Consider the following 19,121-nt stretch of genomic DNA (forward strand, 5'->3'; position numbering starts at 1 on the left):
ATAAACAGAAAAGATAGGTAATAAAAGTATAAACGCAATACCCTTTTTGTCTTATATTTCTGTCTTCAAACATGAAAATTGAATTTCTTTCTTTTATTCTGAAGGCGGAGTACCTAATTTCCATATTGGCTCTGGCTCCCTGTGTTGAGCTTGACGCTGATTGGCTGCTGCCTGCTACGTTTTCAGACAGAAGTGCCAGCGGATACAGGAACTAGGATGACACCAGTAAGGAGTCATACTGGAAAGGTAGTGGTTGGTTGGTTGTACTTCAGGCGGCTGCCTCTGGGTGGCGCCATGTTAAAATGTAATAATATCAGCTGGAGCAAGTAACAGTATAAAACTGTAAGTAGTGAAGTTAAAACGAATATGGTAGGCACTCATGAGCTAACATGCTATTTAACCCAGTAGGAATATAAATGGGGTGACTTCCTTTTAGATAAATGAGCGGAAAGTGGGAATACACAGACCAATCATTTGTTCAGATCAGCCATGGGTTATTTACTGAAACCTGCAATTTAAACAATTTGAAAATTAAGTATTACTTAAACTCTTTTCCTACTAGAGCTCTCAGAAAGCTGAACAGCTACACAGGATTGAACAAACAGGTATGCACATATGTGAAAGGCACAGTCTAGATTCTTTGGCAGGTTTTCAAGCGACAGATTGCACAAGATAATGCCTTAAGGTCGCAGAAATGTGCATGAATTTGGTTCTACTTCTTACTTAGAAATAAACATGGGGCTTTGGTAGAGTGGACTAATATTGAGCCAACATGACATGACTCTCAGACAACTTTATACATATCACACACACACACACACACACACACACACACACACACACACACACACACACACACACACACACACACACACACACACAACTTGTCTGCCAGAGAACCTCTTCAGCTTGAGCATTTCATGTATGAGATAAAACAGAGCTGAATAAGCCAGTAAGGTTGCCAACAGAGAGAGGGAAGGGACAGAAAGGGAGAGAGAGACAGGGAGAGGGAGCGGGAGAGGGGGAGAAAGAGTAGCGGGAGGGAGAAAGGGTGATGATAAAACTCCTCTGTGAGCCCTCCTGTAAGCTCAGTCACAGAGCAAAGGAGCAACTGAGACCAGAGGGACTGGGAGTGCAACAGAGCAGGCAAATAGAGACCTACCACACACCAAATCTCTGCACAGGGCCTTGGACTTGATGATTTGTTGGGAAAATCAGTAGGTAGAATCTGAGTTGTGTTAGCGAGAAGCAGAAGAGCGCTCTGCTACCTGTAAAGTTTTGTTGTTTTTCATACTTCAAGGAGAAGAGAGGAAAGCTGGGCAAAGATCAAAAGTGGACCTCATCCATCTCCTGGTGGGTTTTGTTCACTCTGCATCCTTGGGGGGTTATGGTGCGCGGACTGACAGATTGATTTGTTGAACTGCATCTTTTGATGAGAGCCCAACTCTTGTGGATCTTGCAGCTTTTCCAGCTACCACACCACTTTGCTGGAGACTGGATCCAGGGCTCAGTGTGAGAAACAGCAGGAGAGAGCTGCTGGGGGAAAAAAGAGAATATTGCCATCCATCTCTCACCCCCACAGCCCACCCTCAGCTTTGGACGCCCCTCCTCTCTGCCTCTTCTTTTGCCCCCTGTACCCCTCTCCTCTACACCTCACCCCCCAACAGAGCAGAAAGCGTGAAAAATCTCACTAATGGGTTTATTTGCTGTCAGATCTGCGCCAATCTGTCATTCCCTTAGCCCATTCTGCTTGACACATTTCATAGTTGAGTAAGCCTCCTGGCTTTCTGTCTAGAGTTAACAGTGCCCCTGCAACGTTGTGCTGGCTGAGAGCTCATCAAGAGGGGAGCGACGGCGGCAGCAGTCAGTCTGACAGTCTCTTGGACAGGGAGTCCCTGAAGCTGCATTCCTCTGGTCTCCTTCTCCCTGTTGGGACTTTGTGTTTGCGTGAGCCTTGTGGGCATCCTCAGCTCCTGTCTGATCACACGACCGGTCCGTCACAGAAGATTCAGGTTGTTTCTGCAGGGATTCTGGTGCAGATCGAAAGGAGTGTGAAGATGTGGTGTGGGGCTGGGCCTCTGGCTGTGGTGGCTGCAGTGTTTTGGACTCAGTGTGTCCTACTGGATGGGGTGGATGCCAAGAAGGAGAGAAAGAGGCCAAAGGAGGCCACCCCACAACACACAGAGACGTACAATGCAACTCTCTCCAACAGTGAGGAGGTCGGTGGAGGCATCAAGGTAGTGACTGCAACCCTCTAAATGTAAAAACTGTATGTTAAAGTAACATGTTTGATATTTGAAACTTGCTAAATATTTGTTATACATTTAGGAGCCGCTTACTATGGCTTCTGGTGATATTTCATATAGAAAAACTATAGTACAGATATAAGTTTGAAGTCAGCCTGCAGATATGTAAGATATGTGCAGATTTCTTGTCAGCACAGGCAACATGCAGGACAAATAAAGTGTGGCAAAGGTAAAAGCCATGACAGGACAGGTGTGCCCTACTAGGTCAAGCCTCAGACAGTGAGACGGACCAAAATGTGTGAAACGCTAAATGGATGACTTCTGGAGGCATGCTAGGAATGTGGACATCTAAAGGCTGATCAATGCATCAATTAGTGCGCGCTGCGGGTGCCTGCTACCAATTTTCCAGCTAATGAGAAGAAATCAGTACACAGTAAAGTTTCATGGATCAGGGAGGGAGATAAGATAAGATAAGACAGGAGTTTTATTTATGCCTCATCACGGCAGCAGGAAATTAAGTTTATAAACAGAATAACTGCAGATGGAAATTTAAAAAAAGTTTCTTTTATCTAGAGAGAATTGTTACTGTTACTGTGATTAAGTGGAAAAACAGTCATCTGTAACTGAAGACCAGTGTTATTTTTGTTAGAAATGTATTCCTCGGGCAAAACAGCAGTACAGTGGTACAATTCCATTTTCAGGAGCAACAGTTGGCCCTTGACTCTGTTATTTATTGGTTTATTGCGGGTGTTGCATATTTGCGAGGGTTTCCAACAGGCTATTTGTTTTGCTTTCAGCCCACCCATTATGTTGGCATTCTCATATAACTCTCACTGCCCTATATACCAGCCTTCACTTCAGCTTCCACCAGCAGCCAGTCTCTGGATTCCTGACGGTAACCTCCACCGCCTTTTTCCCCCCTCGAAACCAAGCAGTGAGGTCTCCTTTGTATCTTTAAGAACACATTGTAGGTGGTTGTGGCCTGGTGGTGTTTATTTGACTTGGTTTGCCCTGTAAAAGCACGAGCTATGAAGAATGACCTTGTGTCAACCCTCGAGCCTGCTGAGGACTGCACCCCATCGGGATTTCACTCCTCTGTCTCATCCCATTGGGAGCAGAGTGTCTTCACAAACAGTGCTCCCCCCCCCCTGAGGTCCCTTACAGGCCCACTGCCATGATGTAACTCCTGGGAAAGTTAGGTGGGCAGATATTTAAAGACCTATGGCGATGTTGTTCCCAGCCCATTGATTCTGTCATTCACAGGCCTAGTCTGACTCCGCTGTGTCTGGGACATCCGATAGGGGCGGTGCGGCCCCGAAAACTGGGGCAGCATGCCGTGTAAGCCCCTCACAAAGCCCCATAGAAAGGGTCCTGAAAGAGAACACCTCGGTGAGGATTAGCCCCCAGTGCCTCCCTCTCTGACATTCTTTTCATCTCATCTCCCACAATCAGAGGGTAATGACATAATCACTCTTAAGACGCAGTGTTATGCCAGATAGTTCCTTTGCCAAACATTGTCACCTCTGACGAGAACCTGAGCTTTAAGCTTGACATCTCTGGAAGTGGCTGTATTCAAGGTCGCATTTGTTGGTGCCACTCTATCTGGGTTTCTGTTTTAGAAGAAGAAAAAAAAAAACTCTACCACACACTGTGAAAAGTAGTAAACTTGATTTTCTTGGGTAGTTTGTAAGTTTATCCTCTATTACACATCTGTTAGGTCCCAGAGAAAACAACACGTCCATTGGAGCTGTCTTGGCAAGAAATTTGTGTTCTCAAACAAGCCAAACATTTACACTCCACATTTACATTTTTTTCCTTGTGCCCAGTGGAAACAGTTGAAACAGTTCTTATGATGGCATTTGCTTTCTATCTGACCAATCCCGTGTGTGGGCTGTTGGCAGCGTGCAGTCGTACACTGCATTCCTCGGGAGATTTTCCATTTTAAAGTGATCACAATAGTGAGGTGTGGAGTTGTGCTGCGAGTGGAATTTTTTTAATGAGACGATAACTGAAGTACATTTCAAACAACTGTGATCTCTGTGAATTTGAGAGCAATATGTCAAAGGTACACGTTTGTAAGCCTTATTGCTCTCCACTCCAAAGATGAGAGGAATCTGTCATTGTTGAGAGCAGTGAGGGATCTGTGATGGCTGTAATTGAGGGAGTCAAGTCAAACATCACGCCTGGCGTGTTGAGTAATGGCTGGGTTTAGCCCGAGGCAAGGGTTTTTGTTTCCTCTCTCTCATCCCCAGTGATGATTAATGAAGCCGTGTGTGGGACCTTTTGGATCAACCTACACATAAGAGACAAGGGCAAGTCCCATAGGAAACAGGGCCACTGTGAGAGCACACACCTCTCATGCACTGCTGACAGTGTGAACTACCTTTAGTTTGTGTTGCATGAAAATGAGCTCTACTTTCAACATGTTAGGCGCCCAAAAAGGTTACGCTTATTTAACGTCTTAAAATTACCTAATGAAGTCATCTGAAAGAGAGTGTAAAAGAAACAAATAATAAACAGTCTTTTGTCATTACATCTGAAATTTGCAAGTAAAATAAACCGCACTGTGTGTCTCAGTTCACAGCAGTGGGACTGTTTTATTTGGATTTTGTTTCATTCATAATAGTTTCAGATTGATGCCAGATTTATAGAAATCCCTTAATCTTGCCTGATTCTTATCATGTGCTGGTCATATTCCTGAAACCATGATTTCAGAATTATTGCTACACTTTACAGTAAACTGGTCAACTGGGGCTTCAAGTAAAAACACCCATAGAGCTGATTGGTCAACATAAGATGGATTACTTTTCTTTTCGATTGGCAACAGAGGATGGTTTTTCAGATTCATTCCGCAGATGCATATGATGGGCATTGCAAAATGTTGTGTAAATGAAAATCACAATAATAATATAATAGTGTAAAAATTCCATATTAAGGATTTACAAGTGTTGTTTTCAAACTTTAAACACTCATATAGTGTGTTAATTAGTGACCTTTAAAGGTGCTGATAGGTGCACCAGGCTAAAAGTTTCCCCTGTTTCCAATCTTCATGCTAAGCTAAGCCAAATGCCTTTGTATTTACTGTACAGATGTAGGAATGACATCAATCCTTTCATCTAACTTCTACAAGAAAATTTGAACTACTCCTTTAATAATAAATCCCATTGTTTTTTGGGGATCTGTTATATGTTCTGTGCTGAAGTTTCACTTATTACCCCTGTTATTGTCACCACCATCAAATAGAAGGAGGAGGATCTAATGACTTACTACCTGAAACATTATGCCCAAAGTGAGACCATGGGGCAAACCTGTACCTGAGATGGAACTGGATCACTAGTGCTTTTCAACAGCTCATTTTACCTACCACAGGGAAAATGAGCACTCACTCCCAATTTCAAAGCTATAATTTGTACACAAAACAGATGTGACACAGCGATCAAAGCAATAAGCTTATATCGTTTTTTTATATCAAGAGGAAGCCAAGATTGTCTCTGGTGATTTCTTTAGCATAAACACAAATTTATTCACTTTCTCTCACACATGATAAAAGCATACACACCTTTGTTTGGGCAACAGCAAAGTTGTTAGAAACAGCAACTTAAAATCAGGCCATATTTTAAGGAGCATGCTCAACTGTATCATTATATAATAACTATTCTTCATTTACACCTCCAAATGGTGTTCCTGCAACATTTGTTGGACTAATAGCAGCATCCCCATAGTGTGATAGAGTAATTATGTTTTGCACCCGGCACTTGCCAATTGAGTAATAACACAGTGAGAAGAGAACAGAGTCAACATTGCATGCCTAACTGTATTTAGCTCTTCAGTGATAAATCCCCAAGGCAATCTGTTTCTGTGAAGTGCAGCGGTGGGGAACACGGGGGTGGGCGCATGACGACTGGGATGCACGCAGGTTACCAGGATCCCCTCGTCCCACACAGCCTGGGGATCCCTGCCTCCCAGGGTGGGATGGGCCCAGCGTTGGGCCCGTCCACCCATGCATGGATGGCTGCACAGGGAGCAGTACGGGGATGTAAAAACAAGGGATTATGGAAGGCTCTCCATCATCCTGTCCAACCTTAAACCTGCCTGTGCAACATTTTTATCAGCAGCGAAACGTTTCATGTCATCTGGTGTGTACGAACAGGTAGAAAAACAGATAACACGAAAAAGAAAATAAGATAAGTTGAACTGTACACATGGAAGAATTCAGGAGCTGACTGCAGTGGAGTAGAGTTTCAGTATCTGGTTGCAGCCCCAGAGACATGTTTTAACAGTTGTGTTTGTGTTTTTGGTGGCATGCTGCCCCAGGGAAATATTTTCCCATTTTATTGCTTCAAATAAATTCAACCTAATTTTCCCCAAACTACATGACAAACACACTTAAAGCGGTGCACGTAAAAGGATTATTCAGGCAGACCCAAATCACTCTTTTCAGGGTAATAAAATCCCATATGCTCCAGGGAATGATCAAGTATGATTACAGCTGATCCATTAATTGATCCAAATACTCCAAACACACGCTGGGCTGTAGGTTAATACAACAGTTCACTTTTATTGTGCACCATGTGTACAAGACACAGTCAGTGGTGGAAAGTAACAAAGTGTATAAGCACTGTACTGTACAGTTTTGAGGTTCTTGCGCTGTATGTTTCTTTATACTTTATGCTACTCCAATACTTTTCAGGGGTAGGAGTCAAGTTAAGATTTTATATAAAAGACATATGATAAATTTGTAAAATACAATGCATGGGTAAAGATTCAACCAGCGATTCCCAATGCTTGTGGCAAAAAACTGTGTCTTTGTCCTTCTACTCAGGTGGTTTCATTTAAATAACTGCTTGAGGCCCATAGATCGAAAATTTGCCTCGCTGAGTTATATCCGAAGACTGACACCTCTCTCATGTCTGTACGTTAAATATAAGTCAACGACTGGTTAGCTTAGCTTAGCATAAAGACTTAAAACCTGTTTCATCTCTACTAAGACTTGAGCAAGTTACGATTTCCGGACAAGAAATAGCCTGATCTGAATACTTCTTCCACCAGTGAACACAATGCATCACATTCTTAAGATCTAAGCTTCAGTAACATGTCATGATTTGGAGCCCCATCAGTGAGGATAAACACTGTCTAGAGGATTTAAAGTTTCTCACCTTTCGACAGAATACCTGACACATTCTCTCGGTCCGTGCTGGAAAGGCGTGCGCTCACACCTGCTGACAGACGAGGCCACTTTGAGGCACTCACACATCAGCGGTGATCAAAGCCAGAGCCCTGGTGTTCTTCATCAACTCTCAGACTGATACCTGGATCTGCTCCCTCCCCACTTTGTTCACGACTTGTACGTGCTGATACAGAGCTATGCGAGGGAATCCATAGTTTACTTTACGCCACAGTCAATAGCGGCGAGTGAGAGATTGAAGGCTTCTGACAGGTTTTTCTGTGTCATCAAGCAATATGGTTTTCATGTCTGCATGTGCAGAGTCTTTGAAGTACTCAGTCGAGACAGAGACTCACCTGCATACAATGAATCACAATTTCTTTTGGCAAGTTTTTTGACCCATCCCAGCTGTCGTTATATCTACGCTATGCTCTGACAGTGCAGACAGCGAAAAAGAGAACACAATCTGTTTAATGGAAAGAGTCGAGCGTTTCTTAAGCTGACGATTAAATTATTTATACAGTGATTTGCTGTTATTTTGTAGCTCAGAAATGAAGGTAATAATTACCCTGGTCATAGCCTTTCTTCCTTGAGCACAGAAAATCCTCGGGGGCAAGGTTTTAATGGTTTAATTACAATGGCGTGTGTTAAAGAGGATGACAAGCTCAGAGCATGGCTGATTTCCTGGCAATGATATTCGATCTTTTTTTATTGTTATGCAGCATTAAGATATGTAATTATAAGCCACATGTGTGGGCCAGCGTGCTCTGGTTAATATCTCTGGAACTTAAAGACAACGATCTTTGACATAAAGACAAGAACAAATGTCAAGTTTTTACTTTTTTTGGAACAGTGGCCACTGGCTGTCATAAGCATGTGGGTGTCTTTTAGATCAAACCGAGCTCCCTGAGGTGATGATTCACAGTTTTACTATTATTCCCAGTGGAAATATACTCAAACTGCCACAGGCGTGGAATACTACTACAACCCCAAAACAAACCCCTTTTATCTACATGATGATATTTGTTCAAGCTTACAGAACTTGGATGTTACAGTAATAGCATGACTTTTTTTTTTGCAGAATATTCTTTTTCACTTTCCAATCAAGAGTTAGTTGAGAAAATTGGCACATACTGGAATCAGGAGGAAACAGCTAGTCTGTCTCTGTCTAAAGGTGAAAAATTCTGCCTACCAGCAGCTCAAAAACTCACCGTCATGTCATATCTCGTTTAATTAATCTTTATAGAAAGTGATGTGTAAAAACAACACTTTGGGGTTATTATCGTGGTGGAGACTAAAAAAGAGCTTAAAGAGAGTGAATATTGGACTTACATTTGCCAGGTGGGCACAAACACGATTCCAAATGAATGATAATGCTGCTCCGATACTGCTGGATGGGCTATCAACTTAATAGCGGCTGATATTTCTGAGTTGTGTTAACAGTTTGTCTCCACTACCCACAAGTCACCAAAAAAAGATCAGTTTTTGTAGGTTTAAGTGTTTCCCAAAATGTTGAACTGGGGTCTGTTAATGAATGTGAAAAATTGACACGTCAGTGGAAAAAGCAGTTTATTCAACAGGCTCCCAGTCTAATGGAAACAGTTCTAAGTAGCGTACACGTATTCTAGTCTTGACCAAATCAGTCATGCTTTTTATCTCCTTCCAAGCCTCAAAATCACAACAAAAACAGAGAACGAGCCAACATGCAGCCGGCGCAGCGCTTGTTAAGTTGTTTATTTTTTCTGCTGTCAGAGAGCAGAGAAAGTCACAGAGAGAGAGAGAGAGACTGCTGCAAATCCCAAATAAAAAAAAGAAGAGTTTTTTATTCCACCATATTAAAAAGACAAACAAGGAGTTACTCTGTTGCGGGGGAACAAGAGGCAAGTCTTTAACAGTGAAGAAAGGGGCATGTTGGTTTTGCAGATAAGTGATCCGTGTCCTGCTGCCAAACCTAAACAAATTCCATTTCAGACAGCTCACCTCCATGGCTCGTCTTTATCTCCTCTTCTATCGCAACTGAAGGCACTTGACATTTGGGGAAGGGTTAGGGTAAAATTTGAGCTCGCTGTAATTGGAATCCATTCAGCCTCACATTTTACCAGAATGAAAACATGCCAGTTGTAGCACTGTGCATAAAAATGTTGCTTCCAGAGGTCTTCTAGGAGTTTGTTCCTTATCTCCCTAATAGATCCCAGTCTCTTATACAGTGATTTATTATAAATGAGTTATTTCAGATAAGGAGATTGAGCATGTATATGGTTAGGAAATAGACAGTCTTAAATCATAACTCAGCCTCGTATACATACTGTGTATACTTCTGTTATCTTGTTTATTAAATTTTCCATCGTAACATTACTCACACAAGTTAGTATTAATAAAAGAAAATACTAGCGTGTCTTTGGATGGAGGAGAAAGTGTTGGCCGCTTTGACGTGTTGTTACAAACTACAGCAGTTGAGGTCTGCAATCCACAGAATCTACATCACACGAGCAGACTCATTTTTCACCGGAGTGCTCATGGAAATTTTCATGTGCTGAAAAAAAAAAATCACTTGACAAGGTTTGTTTACATTCATCCGAGCATGGTGGGCAAATAAGAACTGACGTGGCACCTGAGTGGATTATCTGCAATGAAAGAAATAAACATAATGTGAACCTTTCAGAGAAGAATGGTGACTAAATTCAGATGGCAAATTGAAAAGCCACATTTCTCTTGGAGGGATCGCAGTCAACTGGGCCGAGAGAGGTTTCCCTGTTCGACTGTCCTTGGTGTCTGGCACCATTTAATTCTATCTTGGGCAATATTTTCCAGTGATGGTTTAAAGGGGTTTAGCTTCATGGGTTAAAATATAAAATATACAATTACATTGGTTAATAGAACTTTTTTTGGAATTACTGATTACTACTAATACATTGTGGTGGTTTGAGTTGAAAAATGTCTTGTTTTTCAGTATTGATACTGTAATTTTCCCAGGTCAAAATGGTCATTACTAATGTTGGCCTAGTAATTCACGTGGGAAGTTGTTTTTTCCTGTTTTTCTTTTCTGCTGCAGATTTCTGACCATCAGAGAGTCGACCCGCTGGGATCATGGATGGACTTTGTCAAAAGACCTGTCGGCAACTTTCCTGGAAAGTGTCGTAAACGCAAACGTCCCTTGGTAAATCCAGTGTATATATTGTAAATACTTTACTGTTAATGATAATTGGTACATTTCCTTATTTAGTACAGTAATTGGTAATTAAAACAAACTTCCATAATGATTTTTATTGATTGATGCATGATAATATTCTGTACATCTGTCCTCCACTAGCCCGGCCCACCTGGTCCACCAGGTCCTCCTGGCCCACAGGGACCACCTGGCTCTCCTGGGGCTGAAGTGACCCAGGAAGTACTTCTCCAGGAGTTCAAAGAGATGATTAAAGGTAGAAACATGTTGAATTTCCAGCCCAGACACATTTCAGCTCCTCTTTCAGGCAGTTCTTTCATTCATTTTACAGCTAAACATGGGGCTGTGCACAACTTTATGTCCACTCTGTTCTGTCCATTATGTTTCTGTCAGAGGCTACAGAAAGGAGAGCAGCAGCCCTTGACAGACAAACCAACCCCAGCCAGCTGCCTACGGCTCTCCTCACCCTGGAGGGGATGACCTCCTACCGGCGAATAGAGGAGGCTTTCCACTGCAAGCTCCGGGGACCTGTGGTGGTGGATAAGAAGACTCTGGTGGAGCTCCAGAACTTTCAGACGGTATGTTTGTTTGAAACCAAGTGAAGTGTTTATGAACTGGTTCAGCTTTGCTGCAGTTCTGCTTCTGGCTAAAAAAAAATAGTTTTGGCTAATCCTCGTCTGCACAGTTTTAAGGTTTGTTTCTGACCCATTTACTTCTCTTTCTTAACTGTGTGTGAAAGAGTGAGTGTTTGGTAATTATCGCTTACTTTGCATGTGGGGGAATTATGAGCGGATCATCCCCTCACTGGTAACTGGCACTGGCAAAGCATGCAGTGCCACTCCAAGTCTCAGCCTGGCTCTTTGGTCAAAAATATCTACTTTTTCAATTCTGCACATCACTCTCTGGGCGGCATACAAAAGGCACTCTGTCTCTGACTTGGAATAAAGTGTGGAGAGGACAGAAATAGACACTGTTTGAAACAGCATGCTGTAGTGGAAGAACTATGCCCTGTTGGGATGGGCTGACAACGCTGGACAGGGGAGGATTAAGCTTTGCCAAACTATTTACCATGCTAACGAAGCACTATGTTACTATGAGGATGTGTTACTATGGCTTTGGAAAGTTTTATTTTAATAGTTTAGCAGAGTCAGAAGTAAAGAGGGGGAGGAGGACACAAGGGGGTAGAGGATTAAAAATGAGGTGTTCAGTTCACCTTAAAGCCTGGTCACACCAGAACAAGGGACAACAACATTATTATTACTGTAAAATGTAAACATTAATTTAAATGTTCTGTGCTTTCAGCCTCCTGCTAAAGGAGCCTTCCTCAGAGGGTCGGGAATGGACCAGTCTACTGGGAGATTCACAGCTCCCATCACAGGGATCTACCAGTTCTCTGCTAATGTCCACATTGGTAAATCACAGTGACTTTCCTACACATACCAAGGCCTTAAAGCTGCTGCACAGCTGTACTCTACAGCCACTTAATCTGGTTGCTTGTACCTGATATACAGAGTCTGATGACCCAGAATAGCTCCACCCATCTTGCACTTGTCTGTTTAATTAGATTGATTGCAAACACCTTTGTGGGTGTGCAGGACTACATGCTGCAATGCATTCAAATACGTTGAATGACAATTACTGAAAGAAACAAGGTTTGATCACATGAACATCTTAAGGACGTGTGACTTTAAAACTGTATTAATTGAAAGGGAATATATGTTTCTGTTAGCTGCCAGTATTTTTATGTAATTGTGAACATTTTCCTTCTTTGCAGACCACAATGAGGTGAAGAGGAGCAAGAGTCAGCTCAAGGCCAGGGACAATGTTCGAGTGCTGATCTGCATCGAATCACTCTGCCACAGATACACGTAAGTATTCATTATCAGTTTTAAACATACTGGAGGGCTCATCCTGCTGAATCCAAATCAAATATACCCCACCTAACACCACTGTTAACATGTGGTTTTCATTTGTTATGGATATAACACATGTTGCTCAGTAATAGCCCCACCTATCACCAATAAAAGTTAATAAAACTTATCTTGGGAAGTAATTAATCTGGCTGCAACAACCACACTTTGCATTTTTTACATTCTTGTTTTGACAGTTGTTTACTTTTCCTATGTAACAGTGATACTTTATTGGTGTTTAATGCTGCTTTCTCTTTCACCAGAATTTATGAGCTGTTAAAGGTGTTGTCTGTTACAGTTTGTGTGGAACCAGTTTGGCATTTCCTGTATAAAAGCAGAGCAGGTCTTTAAAGGAAATGTCCTCTCACTTAGAGCCCTTGTCCCCGTCGCCTAACTAATCTTTATAGACTCACCTTTGACACTCCAGGCAGCCTGTAATATTCAGCAGCACAGTAGTGAAATAACCTTATTAGGAATGTGGGAGGCAAATAATGGAGTAGCTGAAGTATCTATCAGCGGTTCCACATGGCGAAAAATTACATATCCAGTCCGGAGCGGTTGTGAGTTCTTTCCAATATTTCAAAATTTCTATTTACATAAAGTCAGTGCAAATTGCTGGAATGAATTGCTCCCTAAAGTCTCCCCCAGACTGTGCAGAGCTCCACAGCCTCCCTTCTAGTGTGGTACAATGAGGGGAACGTATAAATAATATTATTATGATGGGTTACCTAACCCAAAAGAGTTCTAGGCCTTTTTGAGCCAAAGCCCCAGCCAGTCTCACTCTCCCACACATGAAAATGCAGAGAATGTGAATTGAGGCTCATTGTGATGGCAGTTGGAGTGAAGACAAACATGATTGATTTGCCATAAAAATGTAGCATTTTCCACTTAACAGGATCCAGTGCTCTCACTGTATGGTTAAAGCCTGCAGCGATGTTACAGCCATTTAAACCCACTCTACGGGCCCTGAATTGTTAAAAGAAAAGTTTGACATTTGGGAAGTAAACTTATTTGCTTTCTTGCTTAGATGAGAAGCACGGCAAGAAACTCAGCTTTGCTCAAAGACTGGAAACAGGAGGAAACCTCTAGCCTGCTTCTGTCCACAGTCAAGAGAATCCACCTACCAACACCTTAAACGTTCAATATTTAACACTTTGTATCTCCATTGTCAAGCCAAAGTCCTGACGTAGCCTCTGTTCAACTAGCTTCTGTAACTCAAAGCAGACGGATGTGAGAGTGTTATAATGTTCTCTCTGTGAGAAAGCAAATAGGTTTATTTGCAAAAAATTGTTGAAAATAGAATATTTATCCAGAAATTTCACTTTTAACATGTTTGCAGCTCACTGGAGATGATTGTTGGATTAGAGAGTAACAGCAAGATATTCACTGTCAGCGTGCAGGGGCTGCTGGAGCTGCAGGTGAGCAACACTCTAAAAGACACACACAAAAAAAGTATCTGAATTTGTGCAACCTTTCTGCTTCAGCGCTGTATATTTTCCTCTGCAGGCTGGGCAGTACACGTCCATATTTGTGGATAATGCAGCCGGTGCTTCCATCACAATACAGAACGGTTCGGATTTCATGGGCATGCTTCTTGGTGTATAGCCTCACATATGAACAGGGCATCATCCAAGCCATCCACTGCTGCCGTTATTTTATTTTATTTTTTATTTTCAATGGACTGCTTATGAGCACCATCACACAGTACCAAACCACAGGGGAGTTTTGAAGGAAGGACGTAAGGCTGACATTGACTTGACCGCTTGTCAGATGGTGAAAGGACAATGTGAAGAACTCAAGGACTGAGTTTGTTTTTCACCGTGCACTGCGACTTCCCTGAGGGACTTGGTTGCCTGTTGCTTCACCAATGAAATAACACGTATGTTCGGCAGTGAATATGTCTTTTACATATATATTTTTCATGGTTGTTGAACACCTTTGCAGTAAAAACCAAACATCAGTGTTTTCATGTTCACTGGATAGATGTCAGAAGTGTTGGGGAACATGAAAAAGTGCATTTGTGTGCCTATGTATACGGACATGTTGATGTTTTTCATCTACATGATCTCTTGTATACAAACTCATGAACTATAGTTATTTTTTTTTATCATGGGTTAAATCTTACACTTAAGTTATGTGGTACATAGACTCTGTGAGTACACTGGACAATGGAAATATACCCAATCAACAGAATATGGTCTTGGAAAGTGATAGCTCACATATGTAATTACCCATTTTGTAACATAGCTATCACTGCATTTTTAGCAATGTTAGTGCCGTGGCTCTAAATGGCATCTCTATATGTCAGTCTGTTGGTTTGCTACTTTGGTTCAGACAGAAATAGCTCAACAACTATTGGAGGCAGTTGCAGTGAAAGCTTGTACACACATTCATGGTTCCCAGAGGATGCATCCTACTGACTTTGGTGATGCTCTGACTTTTCATTTAGCCTCAATCAACATGACGCTGGTGGTTTTGAGTGAAGCATCTCAACAGCTGGATGGATTGCCGTGAAATTTTGCATACACATTCATGTTGCCTTCAAGAGGAATTGTAACCAGTGCTAGTATGCTATCACGCTAAACCAAGATGGTACAAATGACAACATTATACCTGCTAAACATTAGCATGTTAGCATTGTCATTGTGAATTTGGCAGCAGGTGTTAGCATTTAGCTCAAAAGAACTGTTGTGCCAAAGTACAGCCTCATAGAGCCACTAGCAGAGCTGTAGACTCGTATGGCGTATTCACATTTACAGGGAAAAAACAAGGGTCTCGCACTAAGCATTGTGCGTTAATTGAAGCTGATGCTTGATGGCTCCACCTTAGCTACATTGCTAATGTTGCTAACAGCAGACGCATTTCAGAGACTCAGAGTGTTTTTGGAACAACCAGTATTTCTCTAAGGTAATATCTTTTTGTCTCGATATGAGGCCAATTTTTAATTGTACAATTCTGAAAATTCAGAAACACAAGTGATTTGATTTCTGCCCATTTTTTTTTTAGTTCAAACAGCAACTGGTTGTGAAGATCAGAGCAACTCATGTCAGAGTTAAATTTGAACTTTTGGCACTCCCGCTCTCGGCTGAGTGTACCATGGACATTTATGCAAAAGCTGTTTTTCCGTGATAATGTGAATACGCCTTTAGTCTTGTTTAAATGTGTTAGACTAATCTATGTACACGTTTCGACAGTAAGGGAGCTGTAAAAGAATGATTTTTGGGTAGACAAGATTATTTTTACAGTCCTTTTTGTGTTATCATTTATTATCTGTTTATTTTTACTGTATTTTATTATTTCCTTGACATATAGATGTTTGTAATTTATCATAACTGATACACCAGTAACATTGAAAAGCATTGAAATTTGATATGGTATTTATGTTTGAGAAAATATATCAGTCGTGTGTTGATTTACACTCTTTTGGACTGTTCAAACCACAGATTATTGCAAGAATAAAATTATATCTTTTTACTATTTTTTTATTACCCATAATATTCTGTAATTTGAAATTAAACTCTTTAAAAACATGTTCATTTGGTCTCTGCACATAATAGCAATCAGGAAAACACCTTATAATGACATAATTACTAGCTCAGTTCTCTATTTAAATTTCCATTGTCAGAATTGTTTTTTTCTGCATCTTTGCTTTATTGATGAAAGGATCATCTGAATGCAAAAAAACCTTTACATTTCTCTGTGGCATGATTTGAATTTTAAAACACCCCAAATACCTCACATACCTTTGCAAACACTGGCAAACTGCCAAATAAACTCATTCTGCAGTTACCTGTAAAATATTACTAAAACATCTTGGTGTTTGAAATTAAAGTCTGCATGTTATTCAGGATTGTTTGTTCAGGGAACTAATTCTAATGGCTATTACCTTTTGTCCAGACTATTTTGTTATGTATTTTATACTCCTCAAGTTTCCAGTTTAATTAAAAACTGAATAGCTGTGGTCCATCAGCAGCAGTCCAGGTACATCAGGAATTTATTGCAACTCTTTAATATTAGGATATTGTTTCTTGGGTGGTCTTACAAGGCTCTCATAAGAAGGTTTTAGACTTCATGACACGAATGCTTGTCCAGCCAGGGAAATGAGTTTGTTAGTATCATTGCATGAATGCCTTATAATAGAGGCTTCTCATGGAAGCATTGCTGAGATGCCAAGTGTCACATACTGTACCCAAGGACCAACCACAAGAACGTTGCACCCATGTGCTATTTCAGCCACCTACTGTAGCACACATCTCAGACAGGAATGGGCTGCTTGCTGAAAAGCACTCCCAAAATTTGGAAAACAAACATTACATTTTTATTTTTAAACAAACTGCCCAACATTTTTAGGTACCAGTTAATGTCTCTTATTCACCCACATCTTAATTTACACATAAAGTACCAGTCAAGACACATGTTTTGAAAATGACAAATGAAAACAAAGATGTTTAAAATAGCCAAGCCAGAATTTATAGTGTGTATTAGGTGACTGGGATTATTAAAGCACATTCACTTTCCTTTTTTTTGTAGTCTTTCAACGTGTTTAACTGTGCAGGGATGAAAGACGACATGTGTTTCACATAATATTTGCCTTTTCATTTCCCGAGAAGGAAGAGAATGGCACACACTTGTGAGTTTTGATTGTCTTATGTTTTTTTTTTTTTTTTCAAAATGTGTTTAATGACAGCTATGTGAGCATGCCGTAACGCATTCGCTGCCCTGCAGTGGAACACGGAGCCTGCCAAAGTGGTTGTGAAACCACCCTGCGCCACGACTCTGACAGGAATTTCCCATCACCCCATTATCAGCATCAGACAAGCTGAGTGATTGCAATTACATCTGCCCAAATGCTAAGAGCAACTGCTTTTTCTCTTTTCCTTCAGAGACATGAGGTATTATGAATGGCCCCATTGTGAATCTGTGAGGGTTCTGTCTGCCTGTAAACCAACATAGTTGAGCTGTGTGGCTTTAATGAGGCCTAAATTATGAGATTCCTCTACCTTAGTGACTGACTCATTGGGTGATGGCTTTAAGCAAATCCCCCTTTGTACAGGCATCCTTAAAACAAAGACAGAGCAGAACAGAAGGCGTCCGTATATTGGCAACATCACGCATTTTTTAATACCTAATGCTTTGCCAAGTTCATGTAAAACATGGAAATCAATCCAAAGCAGTTGTCAAAAGTGTGAAGTTTACTCCAAATTTATGCAATCAAGCATGGCTATGAAAGGTGACCATAGTTGGAGCCCAAATATGAAAAAAGGACATCACATTTTGGCAAGAAGCCAGCCACCGGCCCGGACCCCATGCATTCTGTCTTTCTTCTGTTTGTCAGCACTTCCAAACATGGCTACCTGCAGAGGGGAACAGACAGTGAGACTCTCTCTTAGGGATGCCAGGCTCCTTTATATTATGTTTTTAGCATGCCTTGGATTTTTTCACAGCAGCCTAAGTTACTCCAAACAGAGCCAGGCAGTCCAAGTCCTGCTGATACCGAGGGAGCCCTAAACAAACCTGTTGCTGTGATACCGTCCCCGTCCCCTCTGTCCTCTGAGAGGCAGATGAAAGATAAATCCAATGCAGTGGAGTTCATTACTTGCTGGTTTTCACATTAATATCATGTTGGCACCACTTTCTAATAAGGCACCTTTTACAAAGGGTTTATAAGAGATAATTAATGGCCTTATTGATGTTTAATAAGTCATTTTCCAGGTTTTATAGATGAGTTATAAGCCAGTGAGAAGAACACATTTTGATTTGCCAGCTTGTGGAGGCTGTTTGTTGATGGTTCGGTCATAGTGATGTACCCCCAGAGAATAAGGTGGGCATGAGGACCCATGGACATGAAGAGGAGGACTTTTACACAACCTATAAATGCATTTCATATAAGCTTAACCACATCAAATCATATCAACTCCACTAGAGTCTTAAGCTGAGGTGACAGTTGGTGTTACTTTGCTGAGCTGAGTTAGTTAGCGTTTTACTAATTAACCAGATGCTACTTTTTCCTCTATCATGATTACAGTGATCTACTTCATTATTTATAGGGTTTAGCAGACTGGATAACTAAGATGTTGGAGTATTAAACTGTTTTTTTTTTTTTTTAATTATTATTATTACAGGACAAAGGCTGGAAAAGCCTGAACTAGCTTGAGTACAGTCACTGGTTTGGTTTCTACCTCTGTTTTACTTTTTACAAGCTGTTTTACCCCCCCACACTTCTATAATTATAAAATATATGTCTTGACCAAATATGTAATTACTGCATTTTAGCTTTGCAGAGCAGAAAAGATGGTCAACTTTCTAATAGTAACAGCTCAGGCACAGCTAGTGTTGGTGTGTGATTCACACTGCCATGTCACTAATTTGTTACTGAGCTTTAAATTGAAAGAGACAGTATTTATTTTTATATCGTTTGTCTCAGCAAATTAATTACTGACTGTAGAAGAGGAAAAACACAAACACTAATCATGTCCTTCTACAATGCCTGCAGGACATCGTCCTAATATACCTGTGTAAATTTAATGTCATGACCACTTTTCTTCAATCCATGCAAAAAGAAGGTGTCATATCTTCCACTAAGCCAGAGGTGTCCAAACTGTTTCAACCAACGAAGAGCACACAGTTTGACCAAT

The 19,121-nt window shown here is 41.1% G+C and overlaps 1 protein-coding gene across 1 annotated transcript; it reads left to right on the plus strand.

Moving 5' to 3' along the window:
• The first annotated feature begins 1,111 nt into the window (after nt 1-1,111).
• c1qtnf12 (C1q and TNF related 12) lies at nt 1,112-16,237 on the plus strand. The gene is made up of 8 exons (XM_041046448.1): nt 1,112-2,237; nt 10,463-10,567; nt 10,721-10,832; nt 10,970-11,154; nt 11,879-11,987; nt 12,351-12,444; nt 13,826-13,904; nt 13,993-16,237. The coding sequence occupies exons 1-8, from the start codon at nt 2,058-2,060 to the stop codon at nt 14,089-14,091; spliced, it is 963 nt and encodes a 320-aa protein (XP_040902382.1). The 5' UTR covers nt 1,112-2,057; the 3' UTR covers nt 14,092-16,237.
• The last annotated feature ends 2,884 nt before the right edge of the window (nt 16,238-19,121 follow it).

Source organism: Toxotes jaculatrix, chromosome 2, assembly GCF_017976425.1.
Source record: "Toxotes jaculatrix isolate fToxJac2 chromosome 2, fToxJac2.pri, whole genome shotgun sequence".
NCBI lineage: Eukaryota > Metazoa > Chordata > Actinopteri > Toxotidae > Toxotes > Toxotes jaculatrix.